At 38.4% G+C, this 27,672-nt stretch overlaps 2 protein-coding genes across 3 annotated transcripts; both read left to right on the top strand.

Annotated features, from left to right (window-relative positions):
* LOC121252003 (1-aminocyclopropane-1-carboxylate oxidase homolog 1-like) lies at positions 1 to 27,646 on the top strand. Of its 2 annotated transcripts, none has more exons than XM_041151460.1 (3): positions 1 to 666; positions 1,711 to 2,032; positions 2,637 to 3,167. In XM_041151460.1, exons 1-3 carry the CDS (start codon positions 5 to 7, stop codon positions 2,886 to 2,888), a joined length of 1,236 nt encoding a protein of 411 aa, XP_041007394.1. In that variant the 5' UTR covers positions 1 to 4; the 3' UTR covers positions 2,889 to 3,167. The 2 variants fall into 2 exon arrangements, with proteins under 2 accessions (XP_041007394.1, XP_041007387.1); XM_041151453.1 differs by lacking the exon at positions 2,637 to 3,167 and adding an exon at positions 27,161 to 27,646 and having other exon boundaries at positions 23 to 666.
* Positions 14,291 to 18,116, top strand: LOC121252035 (1-aminocyclopropane-1-carboxylate oxidase homolog). Its single transcript, XM_041151492.1, has 3 exons — positions 14,291 to 14,677; positions 16,938 to 17,158; positions 17,923 to 18,116. The coding sequence occupies exons 1-3, from the start codon at positions 14,357 to 14,359 to the stop codon at positions 17,939 to 17,941; spliced, it is 561 nt and encodes a 186-aa protein (XP_041007426.1). The 5' UTR covers positions 14,291 to 14,356; the 3' UTR covers positions 17,942 to 18,116.
* Positions 27,647 to 27,672: the final 26 nt, after the last annotated feature.

The raw sequence follows: 27,672 nt of genomic DNA, 5'->3' as shown, positions 1-27,672 counted from the left end.
CCCAATGCATAATTCCGACAACTGCCCGACTCGAATTATTCGGTCCAGCTCGTTAATTACATATAGAATGAGGTCCGTTCTCCCAGAACTCGTGCTAGATCAGTTACTAAACAAGAGGGAAATGGAGATAGCCGAAGTTGCAGCCGCACCCAAGCCAGATCACTACGATAGAGCAAGTGAATTGAAGGCTTTTGACGACACAAAAGCCGGTGTCAAAGGACTTGTAGATGCTGGGGTTACCGAGATCCCTCGTATATTCCATTTACCACCGGAGTACAACTTCGACAATAACTCAGTTTCTGATCATGACAATCTGTTTAGCTTAATTCCTGTCATAGACCTAGAAGGCATCGAAAAAGATGTAACAAAACGCAAGGAGGTTGTGGAAGCGGTTCGTGATGCATCAGAGACATGGGGTTTCTTTCAGGTGGTGAATCATGGGATCCCTGTGGGTGTTCTGGAGGAGATGAAGGAAGCGGTGCGGAGGTTCCACGAGCAAGATACTGAGATTAAGAAAGAGTTCTATACCCGTGACCCCATGAAACCGGTTTTGTACAATACCAACTTCGATCTCTATAGTGCACCGTCTACCAATTGGAGGGATACGTTTGCGTGTTCCATGGCTCCCAATCCCCCCAACTCAGAACAACTGCCAGCTCCGTGCAGGTATATATATATATATATATATATATATATATATATATATATATATATATATATATATATACACACACATACACACCTGGTATGCAATTTATAATTTTTTGGATTAGTTTTGAAATCGTCTGATAATTGCTCAACTGAATTATATCACACACATCCAGTTTGAATTAGGAAATTAAAGAATCTACCAAGAATTTTTTAATGAGATAATGGGTTTCGTGCTTTAAGTTGATCTGATTAATACAGGGTTGTATTTATTTATTTTACTCTTCAGTGGTTAGCTATGGCATGGAATTAATCATGCGTACGAGTACTCCTTGGCTTATATTTAAATATATACTTTTCTATTTTATGATTTATCACCTCATTTCTAAGGATTGTCATCTTAATCTTATCCACCATTCAAACAGTGCTTCGGATCATGCGTGGCCCAAAAAAAAGATCATTCAGATCATGGCAACTCCATATTTTTTCTTTTGATATTGTTATAGCATTTTTTCGATGCTGGGGATGATTTGTGGACGGTGGTGCTTATGGTAGTGATACACATCTATGTCTCGACCAAATAAATGAAATAAAGAAAACAAATGAAATATAGATTTTAAATAGTTCAGTAATGTAGCACGAGTTCACAAAGCCTCGGCCGGAGAAATTTCACTATGAAATTAAGGAGTGATTACAAGCTCTCAAATCTGGCTTTTAGGTCTCTATCGCACAATATTTTTGCCACAAAGGAAGAAGTTGAAGAAGTAAGAGGGAAATAGGAAAAAAGGAAAAAAAAAAAAAGAAAGAAGAAGAAAAAATTAAAGATTCAACCCCTCCTTTCTCTCTGGGGTGGCCTACGTCCTCTTTCGCCTTGCTGCCCCATGCATCTAACCTTTTGTCCTCTATCCCCTACAGATATCATAAAACTTGGAACTTCTATGAAATGCTTATTTTTGTTGACTTGATCTCGGCCCCTAATAAATATTTATTTATAATTTGGAGACTTTAACGTTTACATAGAGACAACAGAATGACTTATGCCATCTTAATATATACTTGTAGAGACATACTGGAAGAGTACTCGAAGCTAGTGATGGAGTTGGGGATTTCACTGTTCGAACTATTATCGGAGGCTCTTGGGCTAAACCCAAAGCACCTAAATGGCATTGATTGCGCTGAGGGGCTCCAAGTTATTTGCCATTACTATCCGGCTTGCCCACAGCCAGAGTTGACATTGGGTACAACTCAGCACGCTGACAATACCTTCCTTACTGTGCTTCTGCAAGACCATATTGGTGGCCTCCAAGTTCTTCATCAGGACAAGTGGATCGACATACCCCCCGTGCCTGGGGCTCTTGTTGTAAACGTTGGAGATCTTCTACAGGCAAGCCTCTTCACATGAATCTTGTACATGTCTTCTTGGGTATTAATTGTTACTGGATTTGGACATCTTTAAATATTGCACCTTCATTTCCTTTATTTTACTATTCACATGCACTTCATATTTGTCATTGCATAGTAATTACACGTATATAATCTCTTGGTCTCACGGACATGGCACTACCAAAGAGTTGCAGATTCCACCAGGCCAGATCATTGGCTTGTGCTGTGCTCTTTACTCGTCTTCTATTGCTGGGGACCTTGTCATTACTATGGAAGTGAACGGTCTAAAGCACAAAATTTAATAACGACTTGTTGGTTGGGCAATTGAAATTGACGTTAATGTCAAGGGACCAAGGTTGGTTCTGCTTTAGTGTCAGAATTTTCTCATTTAAGAACAAATTTGAACATTCTACTTTTGATACGAATTAAGTACTAATGATACTACAGTACTTGCTACTTTTGTTTACTTCAATTGGTGTGGTTCAACTGAATCTCTTGGTATTTCTCAATTTGGATTTGGATGCTCCAAATTCAAGACTGGCCGGACTTCTTTTTCTGTAGCTGCTAATTTCAATTTGTTAACTTTTTTCCCTTGGTTTTTCCAGCTTATAACAAATGACACGTTTAAGAGCGCTGAACACAGAGTCTTAGCAGGCCGGGCAGGTCCAAGAGTGTCTGTGGCAAGCTTTTTTTGCACAGCTTATCTGCCTACCGGAAAAGTTTACGAACCCATCAAGGAGTTATTATCAGAAGACAATCCTCCAAAGTATAGGGAAACCACGATAAGAGATTACTGTGTCTACATCCAAGGAAAGGGCCTTGATGGGACTTCTACACTTATGCATTTCAGGCTTTGAACTCTTATCAAGAGATAAGAAGTACCGTTAGTATGAATATGAGTTTTGGGTTGGATTTCCCTATTTCCCAAATTACTTGTGTGGTTAAATATTGCTATATTATCGAAAGAATAAATGTTAGGGGCCCAAGTCTACCATATAGGAGAGTGTTACAAGCTGGGCAGCAACTTTAATTTTATGTACTCTACAAGCTCATTTATTATATGTTGTACCCTATAAACTCATATGGCAGTCCATGCGGCAATACAGCATAAATTAAAAAAAATTCATACGGACAAATCGTGTCTCTTTAGTGATCTCATGTGAACTAATTCGGAGGCATGTTATCATCTTTTGGGTTTATTACAGAATACAGGGGTGAATTTTTACAATTTTATAATTGAGACCTAGATTTTAATTTTCACAAAGTGGTTTTTGAATTTAAAACACTCACAATTAGATATCTCAATCAATTTTTCGTTAATTAACAATTTCACGTGACATTAGTTTGGGGTAAGATGTGATGAAAATTTTGTGAATAATAGTAAGATGGTTTGTAAATAGTAGTGAAATAATTTGAATTGAGTATTTTTTAAATTTTGTAAAATGAGAGAGAAAAAATTGAATAAAATATATCAACAAGATAAAGCAGGAGCAAACTAGCATTTTTCCATTCGAACATTGTTCATGCACGGTATGAGAACATTAGACGAAAATTGTAGAGTCCATATGCTAGAGTGGGAGGGAAGTGGAGGGAATTATTCTAGATACAGTCTTCCGTTAGGTCCTTCGTGCGCACGAAATGAAACGGTCGAAGCATTTCATTCATCTCATAAACAAAACTCTCCCTCTCACGTGTTGAGTGTCAACTACAAAAAGTGCCAACCCACCCACGAGTTCGCACACTCTGTCTCTCTATCTCTATTCTCTATGCAAATGATTTCCAAAGTCTCCATTGCCAGGGTTGTCTTTCCTTGCTCCAGGGTCTCTCTTTCTTTCTTTTACCTCTTTTGTTTGTTTTGTATATTATTTTTTCACTTTTGATTTAAATATGTGCAGAGTTATAACATGCCTGTTGCAAATTTTCTTTTTCCTTTCTTTTGGGTTTTGATTTACTGTGATTTTGTGGTCTTTTGACTGTGATTTTATGGTCTTTTTTCTGATCATTTTGGTGGAAAGTTATGATATGCCTTGAAGTTTTCGCTTTTTGTTGGCAAACATTTTTACCCACTTGAGAGAATTACGATGTGGAGTGGAATTCATGAGCAATACAAGGCATCGTGGTACTTGAGATTTTTCCTTTTTTGTTGGGGTAATATTTGTAACCTTTTGAGAAAATAATGATCAGAATTCTTGAGAACAGTTCGATTATTAAGTGTACGGCGGCCAATGGAGGAGAATATGATGTCGACTGTGCCGGACGGAGCTCGGAAAGTGACCAACGGCATTGGAGTTTTACTCTGGGCTGTCTTTTGGTCTAGAAGAGAGATAAAAATGAGAGAGGAAGGAAGATGAAGTGAAGTGAGGGATATTTTTGACATTTGAGAGTAAATGAAGTGAGGGAAATTTTTTACCCTCTTCGTGTGCACTCAGGCCCCAAATGGGGACTCTACGTAGCACGGCTCATATCTCTTTGTTGTGTGTATCAGCTTCCTTCCTCGGTCTATTTTCCTCTCTGGCATGCTCTGAAGCTTCTTGCCATGATATGACTTGTCCTTTGGCGTGTGTGACTTGCTCTCATTAGTCTCTTATTGTTTCTTTCTTATTTGTGATGGTGGTCTGGTGGGCTAGATCCAATTATAAGCTATGTGCATTTTATCAGGAGGGATCTCAATAAGTACACGCTAGCATCTACAAGTCCTTCGACACCACCTTTTGTGTTATCAAAAGCCTTCAAATGAATATAATCTAGTATCTACATCGGTGTGTATATATATATATATATCATGAGTTTATCATTTTTCTGACATGCCGGCTTGAGTGTGGTTGTAACTTCATCTCTGCTGGACAACCATTTTTCTTCTTTTGTTTGGTATCTGCAGAAGTTCTGCGCAAACGGACCAATTGTTGCATAAATTAAGATGAGCAGTACTAGTATGTAACAAGAAACAAGAAAACTTTGTTTTCTCAGAATAACGAGAGCGACAAAATATCTAAAAGAAATCAACTTCACGACTACACAACAGGTCAATCAGTGCTGGCATTTACGAGGCTTTTGGATTGTTTAAAGTCAATAATGGTGTTTGAGATCATCCATCATTGTCGATATTGGAATAAACATTTTGAACACGAAATTAATTAACTAGATAGAAAAAGGAAGAGATCTAGAGGGCTTAAGGGACTGTACGTAATACCGCTCAAGAGAGATATATATATATATATATATATATATAAAGTATCCAGCTAGATGAAAGAGGACTTCTTCTCACACCGACTTAGACTCTTCCTTAATCAGATCATCTTCTTCTTCAGTAACCTTTCAAGTAAGCCAGCGTCTCCAATAGGAAGAGCTCTAACTTTTTCTTTACAGTGAGATAAGAGAGAGCACGTGAGACTATAAACACATATATTATAGTGGAGACTCCCATCCCCAAACCACCGTGTATGTAGGCCTATTCCTGAACCACGTAAATCTTAACGTCCATCTCTTTTTACTTTCTCTGAACATATTTGTTATTCACTGCCATAGACGTACGAACTGCCACTGTACGATAACACTAGAACATTGTCGGGGGCTCCAAATAACACCTATCATAGCACTGTCAGTGTAGAGGTTTCCAGGCCTGTGAAACATGACATTAACAGTGACGCCATCTGTGGGATCTCTGTTGTCCCATATATAACGTGTCATTCGTATACCGGCAACGACGCTATCTGAGAGCTCGTGATGTGAACAAGAACAATTTGAAGCAATGGAAGCAAGAGCTGACGAACAGGCTGCAACAATACATAAAAAGAACGCAGCGAAGGTGGGAGAAAGAAGATTTTTAGGTGTACTGAATAAATTTCAAATGATGAGTAAAGCTTACTCCAGATAAGTATTATTAGCTTTTTTAATTTTTACATTCACAAAAAAAGGTTGCTGCAGAAAATGGGTGAGTAAATGTTTCCATGCCCAGGCGGAGAACTGAGCTCCTCACCATTGTACTCAGTTCATTCTAATGAACTATGAAAAGATTAAGTACCCAGTAAGGACCGACCGCGTAAAAGTCACGTTGCCATGACACTAGCAGGTGAATATTGTGCACTTAAGTGCACAGTGGCACACAAACACTGCTTCCACCTGCACAGTACTCAGATAAGCACTGTGCATGAGCATGCATGTTGCACATCCACATGCAAGTCCACCGTGCACAATGTGAGTGCATGGGGCATGGTCTCGCATGCGACCATAGCACGCAGTGCCATGCCGCTAGTCCAATCAACCTGCCGGTGGCCACCGCTCGGGCCGTCGGTGCTCTCTAGCTCCAGAGCCACGGCCCCCACCAAGCGGGTTGTGAATAGTGAATTATGTGCCCATGGAGACCATGTCAAGGCCTAACCATGATGAGGAGAAAGATTGTGCCAGATCCCACCGTGTGATATGCCGGAATCGCCTATCTCCTCTAGGCCGATCAAAGACCACCCGGTGTGGTTTCGCCCTAACCACGTCTCACAGTGCCAAAAACCAAGCCACGACCCAGCTGTGTTGCAGATGGAAGAGGTGTCGATGGAGGTCCTCGTGGTCCGCCATCAACGTCTGACCTCACTGGTGCTGTCTCCAACACCTTTGGTTGGCCCACGGTGGCCATTCGCCGCCCACCCAGGCGCACGGTGCCGTGCACGCAACAAGAAACTTGCGGCCTTTAGCCACGAGCACGTTTGTCTAGCCAATGGTCATTACATGAACCATCGGCACTCTCTGCCTCAACCGTTACGTGAACCGTCGACTGAGTTCATTGTAGACCTTCCCCATGTGCACCCCACTGTGTACACGACTATTCAACTGTGGCACTGTGTCCACACGAAAAGAACATGTTCCCGAACCAAGCTTGGTCTCCAGCTCTGACACCACTTACTCGAAAGTCACTAGCATGGAAACAACAGCTCAGAAGTCACTAGACAACCTGCCCAAGCTCACCTGCACGGGAAACTACTGCTCAAAAATCACTACACGGGAGCATGAACTTCATCTGCACAGAAAACAATTGCTTTCTGTTGCTCGGGAGTGACCGAAACCCAGTCACCTCCTCTATTTGGGAGTGACCTGATCGAGAATTTCCAGACAGGAAAACACTGCTCGATACCCCATGATTTGTTCGGACACCACTCACGGACCATGCTCTCACCACTCTGACAGCAAGCATGGACCACTCCTTATGATCGGCACATGGGACTCAGCTAGTGAGCATGCATGGGCTCGGACCAGACCAGTCGCATGAGAGTCAGACACAGTTGATAGAGTCGCACATCTTGCATGAGACTCGAATGCCAGTGGTTGTGCTCGGGCAGTGCCTTGTTTTATTGCTCTGCTCTGCTCCTCTATTCTACTATTGTTTTGTTGCTCTGCTTTGCTACTCTGCTTTACTGTTCTGCTCCACCACGCTACTCTACTCCGCAATGCTAGTGGGCTCTTCCTAGAAGGCTATCTTTAGAGGCAAGCACGAACTCCCCCCCAACTAGCAATAACTCCCAATTTTTTTGCTCTCAAAATTTATGTAAATTATGTTTCTACTAATGAAGTTATTTCTTATGACTCAGAATAGCAAACGTCGATAATATGGGTCATCTGGGCACCGCTCGGGCGTCCCAAAATGGCTCCATCAGAACAAATCGTCGGGAGGAAAAGGTCAAGGATCGCCTGTAACGCCCCATACCCGGAAGGGTCGGAGAATTACTACATGTCACTTACCAACTTGTCTCTCTAAGCACCTAAAACCCCAAGGATTTCATAAATAGCACACAATCTCATATTTTCCAAATAATCATAATACAAACTCCATAAGTCATCATTACAAAATAACATAAACCAAATGGGTCCAATATTTTCCAATAATCTCAACGAAACAGAACGATACATCTTTAAATCTCAATAGGTCCAAACAACTCAAAATACTTCAATTACTCAAGTTATACCCTTCTACTAGCAATGGAACTTGACCTTCTATCCATATCTAGCTAAGCTCCAACTTCTAATCCTAACTCCCAGCTGGACAATCAATATCATCTGAAAATATAAGAAGATAAGAAGGTGAGTTATCCACAACTCAGTAAGCAGAGAACATATACTAGTATGTAAACATGTGCCATTTTTAGAAAGTTTGGTATGCAGAAATAAAACATTTCATTTTCATATTCACATCTCAAAACGTGTTATCAGAAAAATCAGAGCAACTTTTCAATCTTTTCATACTCATAAACCATTTTCATATTCAAAAACCGCTTTGGCATAACATAACTGCACATCTTCATCTTATTATATCGTATCGTATCGTATCATGTCATATACCATGTTTAACCTCCGTGGTAGGGTTGTGCTATCCCCGGTGGCCAAACTAGGCAGTATCATGTTGTAAAACTTCTCATTTTTCAATCTCGGAGCCCCTAGTGTGCACACAGGAAAGAACACATAAAGGACCATTTTGTTTCCAAAATGGGTGCACTCATATCATATCATATCATGTTGGTACCAACCATATCACATGAATCCGTATCGTCATATCAAAATCATATTCATAATCAAAATCAGAACAGATAAGCATGCCAAAGCTTTTTCATATCCATATCATATCAAGCCACATGCTGAAACATATTTATATTATTTCCATTTGATCATAACCAAACCCAAATAATTTTCATATCATATGTACAAAAATTCACAGATATCGTATTCGCTCTTATGCACATTTCATAAACATGTCAAATATTACTCATGTCTACACTTTTCATGTCAAAAAAATTTCTTTAATCTTTCATATATATTTCATGAGTGAATGCAAAACATATACTGAGATTATTTTTCACATTTTCTTTTTAAAATAACATGCACAATTTTACAAACCAACCTCAATTCATTTCTTTTTTTTATGCAAATCTAGCATAGGAATCCCGCTTAGCTGGGTCTCTTAGCTTATTCAGAAAATTTTCCACAACAGTACTGAACAATTGTCAATCGTCACCTATAAAAAATTCATGTAACTTAAATAAATCTCCAGTGAACAGATAAATCTCATATTACACCTGAAGTACCTATTTTAATTCCTAAAAAAAAACTTAAAATTCTCTCAACTCTAAATATCATCTCTTTTCTAAATTCATCAATATCCACCATAACCAACGTCAAATTCTAAAAAACTAATATTTAAACCTGAAACAGCCAACAAATTCCAACATAATCCAATCACACACTCCATCCTCCAATCCAACTGACCCCCTTACTCCTCAAACTCAGTCCGGCACAACCAACCAAATCACAGTAAATATGTGTTAGAACAAAAATACATTTAAATCTCAAAAGTTATTTGGAAAAATACTTACGGTGCTATAATATAATTTTCGAAAGGTCACGAAGGTGCTAGAAGTGGCAACACAACAACGGAACAGTGCAAAATGCACTAGCTCGTGGGTCTCAAAAACTCACTTTTGAACAGGGACAAACGAAGACTTGAAATTACTAAGGAATGGCTTAGAAGTGTCGGTGAAGCTAGTAGTGGTGGTTGTTGGTCGTGGGTGGCGGCGCACGATGGAGATCGGCCAACTTGAGTAAAATAGGCCGTGGGAGAGTAAGGGAAGGTGGAGCCATCGTTGGGGGTAGGGAGGCTAGGGGAGACTCGCCGGGGAGAGGGGAAGCTAATGGTAGTGGTGCGGTGGCCAGGTGATGGCGGACGGCGGCGAAAACGGGAGAAAACCATGGGGCTTGGTGAGCTTCGTGGGAGCAAACGGCAACGAGTTAGGGGCCGAGCTTAGTGGGGGATGGTGGTCGGCGGGAGGGGAAGCTGTGGTGGTGGTGGCGCCGTTGGGCCCCGCAGAAGTTACACAACTCGAATGGGTTCTACTCGGCCAAGAGAGAGAAAGAGGGAGTGTGGGGGGGGGGTCGATGTGGACATCAGAGGGTGGGGAAGGCCGTGGGCTGGGCAATGTTGCTAGACGGTGGCGCATGGTGGCTGGCTGGGGGAAAGAGACGCACAGAGAGAAAGGAGAGGGAGGGAGGTCGCACGGGCTAGAAGAGAAGCAGGGAAAAAAGAAGGAAGAAAGAGAAAGAAGAAGAAAAAGAAAAAGAGGAGAAAAAGAAAAAGGAAAAAAGAAAAAGTGAGGAAAGAAATGAGGTCCAATCATCACATCTTGGATCACAAAAATGATCCAACGAAAAAATTTCAAAACAGCAAGTTAAATAAAATAATTTAAATGCAATGAATAGCTTAAATAAAATAATAATAAAATCTAACAATAAATTAATTTAAAAGAAAGATCATTTTATATAATGAACAATAATTAATAGCAATAAAACACATTGAATTTAAATTTCATAGTTAAAAGTCATAAAATAATACCACGTAAATTATCTAAAATTTAAAACAAGAAAGTTCATAATCATAAGAAATGTAATAATTACTTAATGGAAAATATACGTAAATACGGGGTATCACATCGCCCGACCTTCCAGATATTTGACGGGCAGGAAAAATCAAGGACCGCCCGACCTTCAAGATACAAGCTCAAGTCTCTTGATTGACCATGAAGTATTGGTTATGGACCATAGCCTTGAGCTCTACCCAAATAATGGCCACTCAGAACGCAAGTCTATTGACTTATTGACTTCGTGCAAGGTTACTACTTGCGATGCATTGGCTAAGCATCAAGGCCCTTGGGCTTTATCCTGAACAACAGCCAGTCGGAATACAAGTTGGTCCCTAGATTGGACTTGCCGACCTTCGCGGGATACAAGCCCAGTCTCTTGATTGGCAACAAGGTATTGGCTAAGGACATCAACACCTCTTATATTAATCTATCAATCACTGGATAAAATTGGATAAGACCTTATTAGTTTCTGAAGAGTCTCAGATTTAGTACTATTCATGTCATAGAACTCAGTTTCCTTATCCTCCTAGGTTAGAGCAGTTGCCCACTGCATGTAGTTATATATGTGATATCTTTCTATTATAATAAATGGCTATCCATCTGCTATAGGAATGATGCGAACAAAATAGAGGGACAAAAATGGAAGTGAAAAGTGATTGAAAATTCATTGTTTATGTAACTGAGAGACAAAAATGTAAAAACACAAATAAAACAAAACAAATTGAGGGATAAAAATAGTAAACAAACAAAATAGATGGGCAAATTCGTAAAAATGTGAACAAATTATAAAAGCAGTGCAAGCAAAAATGAAACAAGAAAATGGTCGAAAATCCAGACCATTAAGTGGCAATTGACAAATGAATAGAACATTTAATCATAAATTTTATACTGACACAACAGGCAAAATGCAAAAGACAAAAATAATAAACCTAAAACACCCTAACACTCAACGAATAAAGAGGCGAGAAAAGAAAAACTGACTGACACAACCCCATAATAATAATAATAAGATAGGGTTTTTACCCTTAATTCAAAACGGCAGAGTTTAGGGAGAGGGGCTAGGTTCCCCTTTGGCAGGCGAGCTGAGCCCATCATACTAGATGGTCTGATATTTAAGTTAAAAAACATACTAACAAAAATACAAACAATTTCTTAATCTTTTAGCAATTTTCATAAACTTTTAATCTTTATGTATCTCCCATGTATCTTATTGTAACTACATTTTTTCTCTACTACAAGTAAGGATTATGAATAAAATTGAGGTATCATTTTCTTCTTAATAAAAGAGTTTGTTCTATCTTAAAAATAAAAAAATAATAATAAAAAAAGATATAGTCCAATCCAACATAAAAAAGATTATCGATGATGCCATCAAGCAAACTTGTCCAAATTTGATCTAAACAAGTTTATCTATAGTTACGTACTTATGGGGATCTACTTAAGAAAATCTTATAAGATTTGGTCTATGTTTTGAACGGATCAATCTTTTAATATAATTGGACGAGATTTAGGACACGAGTTCAAATGATTATTTTAAATTTTGAAAGGTCAATGATACTAAAAAAAAAAAATGAGGGAAAGGTATATATGTTTTAAAAAAGAGGATTGCTATTTGAAAGTTTTTATATCACACACTATCAAAATAACATAAATTGATTTATAAGATTCAAATTTTAAAATTTATTTTTTAAATTAAATTATGTTACATGAATATTATATACTGTAAAGACTTTTAAATATAATTATTATTTAAAAAAAACTTAGTAGTAACGCTTGTTAAGATACAGAACTAAATAATAAAACCTATATCTTCTTATCAGTTTAAATTTTTGAGATAAGTAATAATTTTATATAGTTTCAAAGTAGAGGTCATGAGTTCTAATCCAAACTCTATATTCTATCTTATTTAATTAAATATTTTACATATTAGACTCACTTATTGAAAGAAACTTAGTAGGAGTACAAACCCAATCTCTTGATTCACCATGGGGTATTGGCTAAGGACATCAACACCTCCAATATTAATCTATCAGCCACTGGTTAAAATTGGATAAGACCTGATTAGTTATGAAGTCTTAGATTTAGTACTATTCGTGTCATAGAACTTAGTTTCCTTATCCTCCCAGGTCAGAGCTGTTGCCCACTGCATGCGGTTATATATGTGATATATATTTAGATAGAATCAGGCCACTCTACATGTTAACGTCAATCTCCCTCCCAATTGCAATCAATTTTTGGACATACATTGATAATCGTAGTCAACAAGTCTGGCGTCTTAAAATAAGAAACGATCAAGTGGTATAAGACTTTTTTGTCAGGATTTCGAGTACTTGTTGAGAAAATACACACGACTTAATCTCTTTTATTTTAATAGATGAGTTGAAATAAAATTTAAAAATAAAATAAAATATTATTAGAATATATTTTTTTAATATTAATTTTATTTTTAAAAAATTGAATTATTTATTTTATTTTGTAGGAATTTAAAAAAATTGTAATAATTAGATTAGATGAGTTGAGAAATTTTGGAAAAATAAACAAGGACTTAAGAACAAACTCATCCTGATCTTTATAAAGAGTTACCTCACTCTTCCTATTAAGTCTTTTATGAGGAGAAATGAATATTTCTATATAGTATCAGAACAGGTTAACCTACGATCGATAATGGGCTTATGCGACCTACTCATGATGATGGTACCAAAAATACCAACCCACACGTGAGGAAGTGTGTTGAAAAGTCTCACACGGCTTAGGAACAAACTCATCCTGATCTTTATAAGGAGTTACCATACTCCTCATATTAAGCTTTTTATGAAGATAAATGAGTGTTTCTATAGTATTAGGCAATAATGTAGGTTTCTGTTTAAATTAAGAGTCATGCTAGAGTGCCGCCTAGCAGTGACCGTTGGGCATGCCCCCTCGGCCAAATTCTCATTTTCAATTTTTTTCCCTTTTCTTATTCATATATTTTTTAATATTTTCAAACATTTTAAAAAAATATCAATACATTAATAGTCACTTTCTTAATCAGTAAGTAAAAAAAAATAATAATAAAAAAATTAAATGCATGAAGGATTGTGGGAGTAAAATAAAATAGCATAGTAACATTATTCTTAAATTAATTGATTGTGAAATAGATTATAAAAAAATTGTACGAACCTTATGGATATATCGTTAAAGAAAAATGATAATCTCACTATAATTCATAACTCATTTCATTACTATTCACAATCTATCTCAACTCATCTTTAAATTCAAACGACATCTTAATTTGACTGTGACCTCATATATAACTAAATTGAAAGGTTTCAAACTTTCAATGAATCCAAAACCGGTGTTCCGTGATACTGTTGTAGACTGCTTCGTTTCTTTCACGACTCTCTCAATTCTTGAATCCAAGACCGGTGTTCCGTGATATTATCGTAGACTGTTTCGTTTGTTTCACAACTACTCTTAATTTATCTAATCTCGTTTTATTTAATCATCACAATTATTTTAAATTTTTATATAAAATAAAATAAATAATTTAATTTTTTTAAATATCAAAACAAAAAATAATATTAAAAAATATATTCTAATAATATTTTATTCAATTTTTTAACTCTAATCTCAACTCATCTTATTTTATCTTATCTAAACAAACAAACGAGACTTAAAATATTGCCCATCCTTTTTGGCTACATGCATACCTGCAAGGTCGAGTTGAATTATTCGGTCCATCTATGAGGAAATTGTTTATTTATGATTAATTATTTATTATAAAAATGATTATATTCTATTAAAATAAATCTATTTTTATAATATATAATCATTATTGTCACAAATAATCCGTTATAAATACTCTTTATTTTAACGAGCTGGGTGTTAATTTATAGACCATAAGGTCCGTTCTCCCCGAACTTCTAGATCTGTTATCAAACAAGAGGGGGAAAATGGTGAGAGCCAAAGTTGCAGCTACACCAAAGCCAGATCACTACGATAGAGAAAGTGAATTGAAGGGTTTTGACGACACAAAAGCCGGTGTGAAAGGAATGGTAGATGCTGGGATTACTGAGATCCCTCGTATATTCCATTTACCACCGGACAGCTTCGACAAGAACTTGGTTTCTGACCATGACAATCAGTTCGGCACAATTCCTGCCATAGATCTCAAAGGCATCGAAAAAGATGTAACAAAATGCAAGGAGGCTGTGGAAGCGATTCGTGATGCATCAGAGACATGGGGTTTCTTTCAGCTGGTGAATCATGGGATCCCTGTGTTGGGTTTGCTCCTTTGGAGTCCCACACTGACGGGTAAAATGTAAGGAGCAGGCCTCAAGGCCTATAAATAGGGTGCTTGGCCTCTTAGTTAATTACACCAAGTCATAAGCTTAATTAATAACTTGTGACTCTAAGAAAAGTCATCTATTAGCCTTTTCTTGTAAAAAGGAAAGAGGTGAGAGTTAAAGTTTTACTAGTGGGAAAGCTTTGTGGGTGTCATTTGGGGTGAGGAGAAAAATTGTGTGATTGTAATAATTTTTCATATAATGTATTTTCTTCTCTGGATCTGGTGGTTTTTCTCCTATTTTTGGAAGTTTCCACGTAAATTCTTGTGTTGTTATTATTTCTCTGGTATTCTTCATATTTTACCAAAAAGTAGATCTTGTGGGTGAATTTGATAGGTCCTAATTCCTAACAAGTGGTATCAGAGCCACTAGGTTATTTTTGGTGGGTGGAGCTTTGGTGTGGTAGTGTGGATACGTACAGTCTAAAGAGGTTATGTCTAGGAGATTGGTATTTAAGTGGTCCAGTGTGACCCTCCAATCTTTCCTGTGAACCTTGAAGTTCTATTTAGAAAAGAATAATCTTTCCTGGGAACTTACTTAGTGAGTACTATTCATTTCTACGGTAAAAATTCATCGAAGCAATGTCAGGAAGTAAGGCTTCAAATTCTATCAGATATGAGGTGGAGAAATTTGATGGGAGAATCAATTTTGGCTTGTGGCAAATTCAAGTCAAGGATGTTTTGATTCAATCAGGATTACACAAGGCGTTGAAGAGCAGACCAACCCCTGAAGTCAGCAGTGATACTAGCGTGACTGATGAAACAAAGAGCAGATCTGTAATGAGCGATGAAGATTGGGAGGATCTGGATTTGAGAGCAGCAAGTGCGATACGTCTGTGTCTGGCCAAGAATGTTCTTGCAAATGTGCATGGAATATCTACGGCAAAGGAACTCTGGGAAAAGCTTGAAGAGTTGTATCAGACGAAGGGCGTCTCAAATCGGATGTACCTGAAGGAGCAGTTTCATACAGTGTATATGAGTGAAAGTACAACTATTTCAGATCATTTAAGTGTTCTCAATGGCATTGTCTCTGAGCTAGAATCAATTGGAGTTAAAATTGATGATGAGGTCAAGCCTTGAGACTCATCTAGTCTCTTCCACCTTCCTATGTGCATATAAAGCCTAGTTTGATACATGGGAAGGAAAAAATAATTTTTTCAGAGGTTACCAGTAAACTCTTTTCTGAAGAGAGAAGACTATGTGGTGGAAGAAATGGTCCACCTGGGAACTTAGAATTGGTAGTAGCTGGTAATAGGAAGAAGAAGAACTTCATGAAGATGAAAGTAGTCTGCTGGGGGTGTGGACAATCTGGGCACGTCAAGAAAAATTGTCCAAGAGAATGAGCAGGTTCGGCAAGTGGCTCCAAGTCATTAAATGGAGATACTGGTAATGAAACTAACGTTGTGTCTCTCTCCATGGAAGACGATGTCTGTTAAAGGAACATGTACATCCTCATGGCATACCGCTAATTCCCAAAGTTGCCATGATAGAGGATGTGTTAATGTTAGTGGGTCCACAAGTTTGCACACAGGCATTGGTTTGGCATTAATGCAGGATGTGTGGTGGAAATTCATGTCGATGCCTGATGAACTTCTAGGAAAGCCAAACGTGGAAGTTGCACCATAATTTTTTAGCAAAATTATTTTCGACATGGGCCGAAATTGAAATGCTTGGAATTGGTTTATTCTGAGTGGGTATACTTTTATGGTAGAGCATGATAGCAGAAGCTATGAAGATCTTCATTGCGGTGGAGCGTGGCTGTGGGATTAGTCAAAGTCGCAAGGTGGAGATTGTTGGGTTTGCTCTTTTGGAGTCCCACACCGGTGGGTAAAAAGTAAGGAGCAGGCCTCAAGGCCTATAAATAGGGTGTTTGGTCTCTTAGTTAATTACACCAAGTCATAAGCTTAATTAGTCCTCTATTAGTCTTTTCTTATAAAAAGGAAAGATGTGAGAGTTAAAGTTTTACTAGTGGGAAAGCTTTGTGGGTGTCATTTGGGGTGATGAGAAAAATTGTGTGATTGTAATAATTTTTCACATAGTGTATTTTTTTCTTTGGATCTAGTGGTTTTTCTCCTGTTTTTGGGAGTTTCCACGTAAATTCTTGTGTTATTATTATTTCTCTAGTTTTTTTCATATTTCACCAAAAAGTGGATCTATGTGTGAATTTGGTAGGTCCAAATTCCTAACACCCTGTGGGTGTTCTGGAGGAGATGAAGGAAGGGGTGCGGAGGTTCTACGAGGAAGATACTGAGATTAAGAAAGAGTTCTACACTCGTGACTACATGAAACCGGTTGTGTACAACACCAACTTTGATTTCTATAGTGCACCGACTAGCAATTGGAGGGATACGTTTTTGTGTTCTATGGCTCCTAATCCTCCCAAGTCAGAACAACTGCCAGCTCCATGCAAGTATATATGTTCGTGCTATGCAATTTATACTTTTTTCTTTTGGATTATTTTAATTTATATTAACATACATCTAGACTGAATATAAGGACAAAAAACCTACCTGTCATTTTTTAATGAGATAATGGGTTCGTTCCTTAAGTTCTGATTAATAAAGGGATTTAAATGTTTATTTTACTGTTCAATGGTTAGCCATGGCATAGAATTAATTAATGTTACGATCCCACCTCGACTAAGTATGGGATTGGTTGATGGTTTATAAGCCCCTAGACACCCTTCCCTTATAAGCTAGTTTTCAAGGGTGAGTTCTACATAGTGAGTTCATAACAAATGGTATCAGAGCCACCCCACATCTAAGGCCATGTTGCGATGGTTGCAATCGTGCGGCACGGGGGGTGATGACGGCATGGCAGTGTTCTCCCAGAGTTAGGAAAAGACCTAGCGCACAGCCAGCCCGTGTGAGCGCCTGGACCACCGTGGATTTCGGTTGCGGAGCGTGGTGGCTGTTACGATCTCACATCGACTAAATATGAGATTTGTTAATGGTTTATAAGCTCCTAGGCACCCTTCCCTTGTAAACTAGTTTTCAAATGTGAGTTCTACCTAGACACCGTAGGAGTAATCCTTTGCATATATTTAAATACTATTCTAATTTATAAGGATGGTGATTTTAATCCTATCAACTATTCAAACAGTTCTCGGATCATGGCCCATAAAAAGATCATGCAGATCATGACAACTGGATGATTTGTTATAACATTTTTCAGATTCCGGGGCTTCAGATGATTTGTGGACAGTGGTGCTTATTGTGGTGTAACACGTCTATGGCTTGACCAAATAAATGAAATACATATTTTACGTGGTTTAGTAAAGTGGCATGAGTCGACAAGGCGTTGGGTCTATGTTTTGCACAATATTTTTGTCATACAAGAGGAAGTTGAAGAAGTAAACGGGAAAGAGGGGAAAAACAAAAAAGATTCAACCCTTACTTTCTCTATGTGGTGGTCTGCCTCCTCTCTCGCGCTGCCCCATCTAACATTTTGTCCTCACTTGCATTTATTTTCTTTCCAGTCAAGTACTTAGTCTATTTTATTTTTGTGTACTTCTTAAACATTTTATTCATGTAATTTATCAAAATAGTTATTTTATATTAAAAAAAATAATACATATTAATAGAGTGTACAAAATATATATAAAAGAGACTGTACATAAATTTTTTGTTAAAAAAAACATTTAACTATGAAATCCTTATTTTTGTGGACTCGATCCCCGGCCCTTGATAAATATTTATTTTTAATTTGGAGACTTCAACGTTTACCATAGAGACAGGAGAATGACATATTTCATCTTAATATATACTTGTAGAGACATACTGGAAGTGTACTCCAAGCAAGTGATGAAGTTGGGAATTTCCTTGTTCGACCTATTGTCGGAGGCTCTTGGGCTAAACCCAAAGCACCTAAATGACATTGATTACGCTGAGGAGCTCCAAGTTCTTTGCCATTACCATACGGCTTGCCCACAGCCAGAGTTGACATTGGGCGCAACTCAGCACACTGACAATTCCTTTCGTTGAGGGAAAATTTAGTTGATTGGAATATTCTTGTGAAAACTTGTGTAAAATTGAGTTGTAACAAGTGTCGAAGCGGTGTAACATGAAAAAAATTTAAGTGTAATCAACATGGCTCAACTGGCGCTCCACTGGCGCTCGAGCAGAACCCATACAGAGAGGTTCGCTCGACGTGGCGCTCCAGCAGAACTCTTCCGGAGAGACTCGCTCGATGTGCGCTTGACGTAACTCTCGAGCGGAACCCATCCAGAGAGGTTCACTCGATGTGCGCTCAACCCAGCGCTTGAGCAAAACTCATCCAGAGAGGTTCGCTCAACTTGCGCTTGACACTTCGCTCGAGCCAATGTTCAAGACAACGTGTGCTCGACTTGCACTCGACATATCGCTCGAGCCAATGTTCAAGACAACTTAAAATTCAGGGTTTTGAACGCCGTGATTTGTTGGGGCTATAAATAGAACAACTTATTTTTGTTCTTTGGTGTGGAGAAACAGAGCAAAAACCCTAGTTGCTTCAAGAGTACCTTTCCTCACATTGTAAATCTCTCTTAGACAAACACATCTCCACCACACCACACTCAAGATCAAATCTTATTCAAAGTCCATTGAAGTGGACGTGTTGATTAGCCGGAAGGTTTCCGGAGCTGCTGTTGCTACAGAGATCGAAAGGTTTTTGTGGGATGCTATAGAAAGGTCGGAGTTCTGACACTACATGTGTGTAGAGATCAAGTGGGTCACTCGTGATGTTGCAAGCGAAGTTTAGGAACTACAAAGGTTTTGTGAGTGTCTCTATATTGGTTGTAACAAACTTTTTCTATAGTGGATTTTAGGTGGTGACTTACACCCGGAGTGGTTTTAGAATTTGAAAACGTTCTTCAAATGAGTTTCCACTTCGTAACCAAATCTATGTGTTGATTATTTGTATGATTTGTTTCATCTTTTAATTGCTTACTTGTCATTATTTTTTATTAGACCAAAAAATTTGAACTGCACCTATTCACCCCCTCTAGGCGTTGTATGGGATAGAACCACTACTTTTTCAATTGGTATCAGAGTGGGTTCACTCCGCTAGAATTTAGTTCCTGAGTGTGATCCTGCTATAGTGGTTAAAAATGGATAGGTCTCAATCTCTCACATCTTCACCATATTTTGATGGTAGCAATTATGCCTATTGGAAAGTTTGAATGAGAGCTTTTTTTAAATCCATAGATGAACGAGTGTGGGTTTCCATATTAAGAGGATGGAAACAACCTATTATAGTCGTTGAAGAAATTGAAATTCCCAAAAATGTGAAAAATTACTTTAGGGATGAAAGAAATGAGTGTGGTTGGAATAGCAAAGGCCTGAATGCGATTTTCATGGCTGTGTCCCAAGAGGAGTTCAAGCGAATCTCCATGTGTGAAAAATGCAAAGAAGCTTGGGACATTCTTGAGATTATCCATGAAGGTACCAAGGCTGTAAAGAATTCTAAGCTTCAAATGCTGACCACGAGTTTCGAAGAATTTAGAATGAAAGATGATGAAACATTTGATGCCTTCTATGCCAAACTCAATGATGTTGTCAATTCTAGTTTTAATTTAGGGGACAAAATTTCTGAGAATAGAATTGTGAGAAAAGTTCTCAGATCTCTTCCTGAGAGATTCCGTCCCAAAGTCACTGCCATTGAAGAGAGCAAAGATCTAGACAACATGAGGATTGAGATTCTGGTGGGCTTTCTACAAACCTATGAACATACTCTTCATGTGGATAAGAAAAATAGGTCGATAGCCCTCAACACCATCGATGAGCCATCCGATGAGTTGGGTATGAGTGACAACGAAATAGCCTTTTATGCTAAAAAATTCAGGAAGATGTTTGTGTCCAGAAATAGAAAGAACTGGGGACATAAGAAGAAAAAGTTTGAGAGAGTCAATAGAAATTTCAGTTCAGGAAATAAGGAAATGAGCTCTAAGAAGTACACTAGAGCTACCAAAAACAAGGTATAACCTGATATACAGTGTCATGAATGTCATGGTTTTGGGTATATTCGCCTTGAGTGTGCAAATTACAAAAAGGCTAAAGGGAAGGCAAAGGGTGCTTCCTTGAATGATAATGGTTCTGAGACAAGTGACTCTTCAGAGAGTCCATTTCCAAAGAAAAATTTCAACTACATGGCATTCACTTCTTCTGTTGGTGGTCAAAGTCACAGAAGTGAATCAACGTCTGAAAATGAGAGTACATTCGGAAGTGAATCCGGGGATGAAGATGGGTTGGAGGAAATCTATGAGAAGTTGTACAAGGAATGTGTAAAATTGAGGAAACTCAATAAAGCACATATTGAGAATATAGATATTTACAAAAGAGAAAAGGAGGATCTCCAAGATAAATTGAATGAAGCCATTTGTCTAACCGATCAGTTGCAAAAGAGGAATGTGTCACTCGAGGATAAAATGAAAATGCAGGAAAGTGAGTTGATTTTATTAAACGATAAAATGAAAAACTTTTCTTCTGGGAAACAAAAGCTTGACAAAATCCTAAACTCGGAAAAGTCATTTGGTGACAAGAGAGGTATAGGATATGATGTGGCTTCAATTTCAAAAATCTCCTGCAAAAATGAAGGAAAAATAATGTTTGTCCCTGCATCGAATGAGAATGGCAAAACACAACTTGTGAGAAAAGGTAAGAAAATTCTACATGTGCAAAGTTTGTCCCACCTCCCAAGAGATAAGGAGCTCGCAACACGAGCCCTATATGTCATCACTGTGGGAAGGTTGGTCATGTTAGACCAGATTGCTTCAAGTTAAAAAATCATTATGATCATGCTCCTACATTTTCTAAAAGTAGGACTGTTTATCCTTCTAAAAAGAGTAAGAAGTTCTTGAATGCTCATAGATACGTCTCACCCTCCATGAGACATGAAGTTTACAAAACAAACCACGTTTGTCACAATTGTGGTAAGATTGGTCACATTCGACCAAACTGTTTTGAGCTTAGGGGCCATCCTAAGAGAATTGAAATGCCCTAAAGAAAAGGGCATTAGAATTTGTGGAGCCAAGTCTTGGTTTTGACCAAACAAAATGAGATTATTAATGTGAAGTTAGACCAATTGACTACTAGCCAGAAGGCTGATAAGGTGAATCATTCAAAAGTGAGACAAGTGTGGATGAGAAAGGGGGAGGAGCAGACCAGACATGGTATAGACGGATGGTCATGCATTCATGCATTTTACACATGTTTAAGTCTTGTATAGTTTTTCTTCATTTTTATTAAAAGTATATTGTGTGTGTTCAATTGATGCATTATTTTGTCTTTGTATGTTGGTGTGTATATTCCTCAAACATCATGCATTATGTTTTGCACATGAATGTGACTAAGAGTGTTAGCGATGTCAATTATGTAATTTTTAGGTACATATGTCTTTTGAAAATTATATCATGTACATTTATAAGTTACAAAGGTTTAAAACATGTGTACTATTCGTAATTTGGGACCTGCATTCACACACTACACTTCCAGCTCAATCAATTGTTGCTTTGCTACCTGTGAGTTCTTGGGGAGGCAATCAAAGGTGTGAGGGAGCTCTATGTGTATACAGAATTGACCACGGGCTAGATGACCTCATGATTATATATCAAAATTCCTCCTGTGAAAATTCTCTAAATATATATATATTATATATATATGGAGGAAGAAGAAGAAGAAAAAGAGAAAGGGGTCATATTACTCAATAGGCCAATCCTAATACAGGAATTCAAACAGAAGTATATAGGTCCTAGCAGCATTAAATTTTATTTTCTGTATCATGGAAAGGCTCCCAAGCACTTATGGTTTCTTGTTTTAGCCTAACCCCACTCATATTTTTTGGTTGAAACTTCTTGATTGAGTAGGAATTCACTAAGCACGCATGTTCATCTTACCTGTAATACTTTGTTTCTACTATCTGCGTGAATTGTGAAAATATGATGCTCTTTTACATTTGATGTGATTTTCAAGCCTCAAAATTGACTTCATTAATGCTTGAATCACTGAATGAGAAACTATGCTTGGTGTTGAAAATTTTGGGCTTCCGCTCGAGCGAAACTTAAACTCCGCTCAAGCGAAAGCGTTATAAAATACCCCGCGTCACTTTTCTTTTTCCCCAGCCCGTTTCTTTTCTCTGCGCCGTTTCCTCTTCCTTCTTCGTGTGACTTCTCCCACTTGTTCTCAGTGTGCATTTCACTTGATTTTTCTCAAGAAATCCCTTCCTAATCACGATAAGCTTCTCTCATTTGTGTTTATTTCTCTCATTTTGGCATTAGGGTTTGTTTTAATTTCCCATTTCGGGTTGTTGCATTTGAGGATTTTGTTCTTGGATTTCGAAATGATGAGAATGATTTGGGGTGTTTGTTGATTGTTATTTGGGTGTAGAGAATGATTCTCTCACTCTTGTATTGAGGAGGTTCATGGAACTCCCAAGGAGTTTTTCATTTGGTTTTTGCTTGGATGCACTCCAAGTGCTCGGTGAAATGTCTCAATGGTGTTTTGGTTTCATTTTTTCATCATGCATTACCATAGCATTGTTCCATTGCTCATTTTATGTCTATCCTAGTGTTGGGAGGATGTTTGCCATGAAATTGATTTGTGTTTAAACATAGTTTGTGTTTAGGAGGGCCATTGGACTTCCATTGGTTTTAAAACTCAACCTTGCCATTGTGCATTTTGAAATGGTTTGTTTTTAAAACCTAATGTTGGCAAAGTATACATTGGTTTTTACTTTAGGCATATGCATTGGATCATGCATTGAGCATTTTGCATTTTGGACATGCATACATCGGGTCTTAAATACCTTTAGTCTTGTCTAACGGTCTCTGATTCTGTCTACAGCAAGAGTCATGTCTCGACGTGTTCGTCCACGCCAAAATTCTCCTGCCCTCGCTCAAGCTCATTTCCACAATCCTCAAGCACGAGAGCTTTACACTCAAAAATTCTCTCACTTTTGCTTATTATTGAGCACAAAGTCTCCCTTGGTGAGCTTACTGAGACTTTTATTCCACGTATTTTTGAATCTCACCAGTGGCAGGCCTTGACCACTGGTCATCCCACTCCTTCTGAGGAGATGGTTCGGGAGTTTTACTCCAATATTTATGTTATCTCTGATGATGGCTCTTTTGATGTTAATCTCCGAAATGTTGTCATCCACTCTGGGCATGTTAGCAAACTTGCTAAATGCCCCGCGTGTGTCAAATCAAGTGTATCCCTATACACGAACATCTCCTCCCAGTCCCACAGTCATTGCTCAATGTCTGTCTGGTATGCCTACTAGTTGGGATAGTAAGTCCCCATTTCTGACTGTGAGATTTTCTCCTGAATATCTCATTCTAAGTAGGATTGTCCTTACAAATCTATATCATACTGGTTATCAGAGTGATGTGGGTCTTGACCGTGCCACTCTTCTGTATGCACTAATCAACGATGTCTCCATGGATCTGGGGAGTCATCTGTGCCGGGTTTTGCTTGAGGCTTTTAATTCTCCTAAAACATGGTCTGGTTTGCTTTTTGCCTGCATTATCACTCGGTTAGCCATCTCCCACTCAATTGCGTTTCTTCCTCATGAGTCTAGAATTCCTCTTAAGGCTCATATTGGTCGTAGGACCATGCAATTGAGTCGTGCTCACATTACCCCTCACCCTCTGAATGTTGAGCATCCTCCACCACCCTCATCTCAGCCATCGAATTCTCGGCCATCTAGCTCACAGCCTCATAGCTCGGCACCATTCACATCGGCACCTGGTTTGACCGAGCCCAGCCTTCAGCAGGTCCTTGAGTATCTTGCTCGCCTTGAAGCTCGGTTTGATAGCCTTGATGCTAAAGTTGAGAGCCTGCAGCAGCTTGTGACTCAACGCTTCAACGATATAAAGGAGCGTCTTGATGATGATGGTGGCAGCAGAGTGATGGTGATCCTTGAGACCCTTGGCTTGTCGTAACAAAAAGGGGGAGTAGTACATATTCAGGGGGAGTGGTGTAGATGTAGGAGAAGTAGCAAGAAAGCTGTAGGGGCAGTTTTTGTTTTGTTAGTAATGGTATCACATTGTTTTGTGGGGGAGCAGCTAGCAGCTTTTATTTTTGTATCACATGCTACTTGTGCTGCTATTGTTTGTCTTATTGAACTCAATGTCTGATTAATTTCTTAATGAAAAGTCTTTTATGAAAACTGTGCTACATACATTGTTTATACTTATGAGATTATTTCTTACATATTTTTGTCGGTACGTTTAACCGTTTGCTAAGTGTTTGCAGAAATATCTTAACGTGTTCAAGACTATATCTGAATCATGGGAATCTTGTTTCGGGTGTGTCAGGATTAGGTCCTATGTATAGGTTAGAGGTTTTGTCACAGAAATGCCAAAAGGGGAGATTGTTGAGGGAAAATTTAGTTGATTGGAATATTTTTGTGAAAACCTGTATAAAATTAAGTTGTAACAAGTGTTGAAGCGGTGTAACATGAAAAAGATTGAAGTGTGCTCAACATGGCTCGACTGGCGCTCGACTGGCGCTCGAGCGGAACCTTCCAGAGAGGTTTGCTCGATGTGCGCTCGAGCGAACCTCTCTGAGCGGAACCCATACAGAGAGGTTCGCTCAATGTTCGCTCGACGTGGCGCTCGAGCAGAACTCTTTCAGAGAGTTCGCTCGATGTGCGCTCGACCAACGCTTGAGCAGAACTCATCCAAAGAGGTTCGCTCGATGTGCGCTCGACCCAGCGCTCGAGCAGAACTCTTCCAGAGAGGTTTGCTCGACTTGCGCTCGACACTTCGCTCGAGCAAATGTTCAAGACAACGTGCGCTCGACTTGTGCTTGACATATCGCTCGAGCCAATGTTCAAGACAACTTAAAATTCAGGGTTTTTAGCGCCGTGATTTGTTGGGACTATAAATAAAACAACTTATTTTTGTTCTTTGGTGTGAAGAAACAGAGCAAAAACCCTAGTTGCTTCAAGAGTACCTTTCCTCACATTATGAATCTCTCTTGGACAAACACATCTCCACCAGACCACACTCAAAATCAAATCTTATTCAAAGTCTATTGAAGTGGACGTATTGATTGGCCAGAAGGTTTCCGGAGCTGCTGTTGCTACAGAGATCGAGAGGTTCTCGTGGGAAGCTATAGAAAGGTCGGAGTTCCGACACTACATGCGTATAGAGATCGAGTGGGTCACTCGTGATGTTGCAAGCCAAGTTTAGGAACTACAAAGGTTTTGTGAGTGTCTCTATATTAGTTGTAACAATCTTTTTCTATAGTAGATTTTAGGTGGTGGCTTACACCCGGAGTGGTTTTAGAATTTGAAGACGTTCTTCAAATGAGTTTTCACTTCATGACCAAATCTCTGTGTTGATTATTTGTATGATTTTTTCATCCTTTAATTGTTTATTTGTCATTATTTTTTATTAGATCAGAAAATTTGAACTGCACCTATTCACCTCTCTCTAGGTATTGTATGGGATAGAACCACTACTTTTTCACCTTCCTTACTGTGCTTATGCAAGACCATATTGGTGGCCTCCAAATTCTTCTTCAGGACAAGTGGATCGACATCCCCCCGGTGCCCGGGGCTCTTGTTGTTAACATTGGAGATCTTCTACAGGCAAGCCTCTTCACATGAATCTTGTACATGTCTTCTCAGGTATTAATTGTTACTGCATTTGGACATCCTTAAATATTGCACCTTCTTTTCCTTTATTTTACTAATCAAATGCACTTCATATTTGTCAATGCAATGTTATTACATACATATAATCTCTTGGTCTCACGGACATGGCACTGCCAGAGAGTTGCAGATTCTAGCAGGCCAGGGCATTAATTTGGGTAGCTTGTGCTGTGCTCTTTTTACTCTCTTATTTCTCTTTCTGGAAATCTTGTTATTATGAAGGAAGTGAACGATGCTGGTTTCGATTTGGAATGAGATGATTTTAGATAAAAAAAATAAAAATTGAAAAAAAAATATTGTTAGAATATTATTTTTTAATATTATTATTGTTTTGAAATTTGAAAAAGTTGAATTCAAATTTGAAAAAATTGAATTGTTTATTATATTTTGTGTAAGAATTTAAAAAAGTTATAATGATCAGATGAGATGAGACGAAACACTTTCTGAATCCAAACAACGCCTAATTACAATACACAGTTTATTAACGACGTATTGGCCTTATCTATGTTATGGGCGCTTCAAATTGACGTTAATGTCATGGATCATTAATTGGTGTCAAAGTTCTCTCATTAAGTACTAATGAGAACATTCTACTTTTGATACTGTTTAAATACTAATGATACAGTACAAGCTGCTTTTGTTTTGTTTTCTTTAATTGGGGTGGTTCAGCTAAATTTCTCGGGTATTTCTTAATTTGGATGCTACAAATTCAAGACTGTTCTTCATTTTATGTAGCTGCCAATTTCAATTTGTAACTTTTTCCCTCTGGTTTCTTCAGCTTATAACAAATGATAGGTTTAAGAGCGTTGAACACAGAGTATTGGCCAGCCTGGCAGGTCCACGAGTGTCTGTGGCAAGCTTTTTCTGCACAGGTTTTCAGCCGGCCGGAAAAGTTTATGAACCCATTAAGGAATTATTATCAAAAGACGCTCCTGCAAAGTATAAGGAAACCACAGTGAGAGATTACAGTGTCCACCACCAAGGAAAGGGCCTTGATGGGGACTTCTGCGCTGCTGCATTTCAGGATTTGAACTCTTATACGTGTTTCGGGTTGGATTTCAGGATTTCTCAAACTACTTATGTGGTGAATTGCTATATTATCGAAAGAATAAATGTTAGGGGCCCAAGTCTACCATATAGAACTTAGAAGAGTGCTGTTACAAGGGGAACAACTTTAATTATATGTACTCTACAAGCTCATTTATTATATGTACCCCGTAAAATCATATGTCAATCCATGCGACAATATCGCAATGATCTTTTTAATGGTTATGCCGCGATCGATGATAG

This window comes from Juglans microcarpa x Juglans regia, chromosome 1D (genome assembly GCF_004785595.1).
Source record: "Juglans microcarpa x Juglans regia isolate MS1-56 chromosome 1D, Jm3101_v1.0, whole genome shotgun sequence".
NCBI classification, from domain to species: Eukaryota; Viridiplantae; Streptophyta; class Magnoliopsida; order Fagales; family Juglandaceae; genus Juglans; species Juglans microcarpa x Juglans regia.
This window is presented reverse-complemented; position numbering and strand designations above follow the sequence as displayed.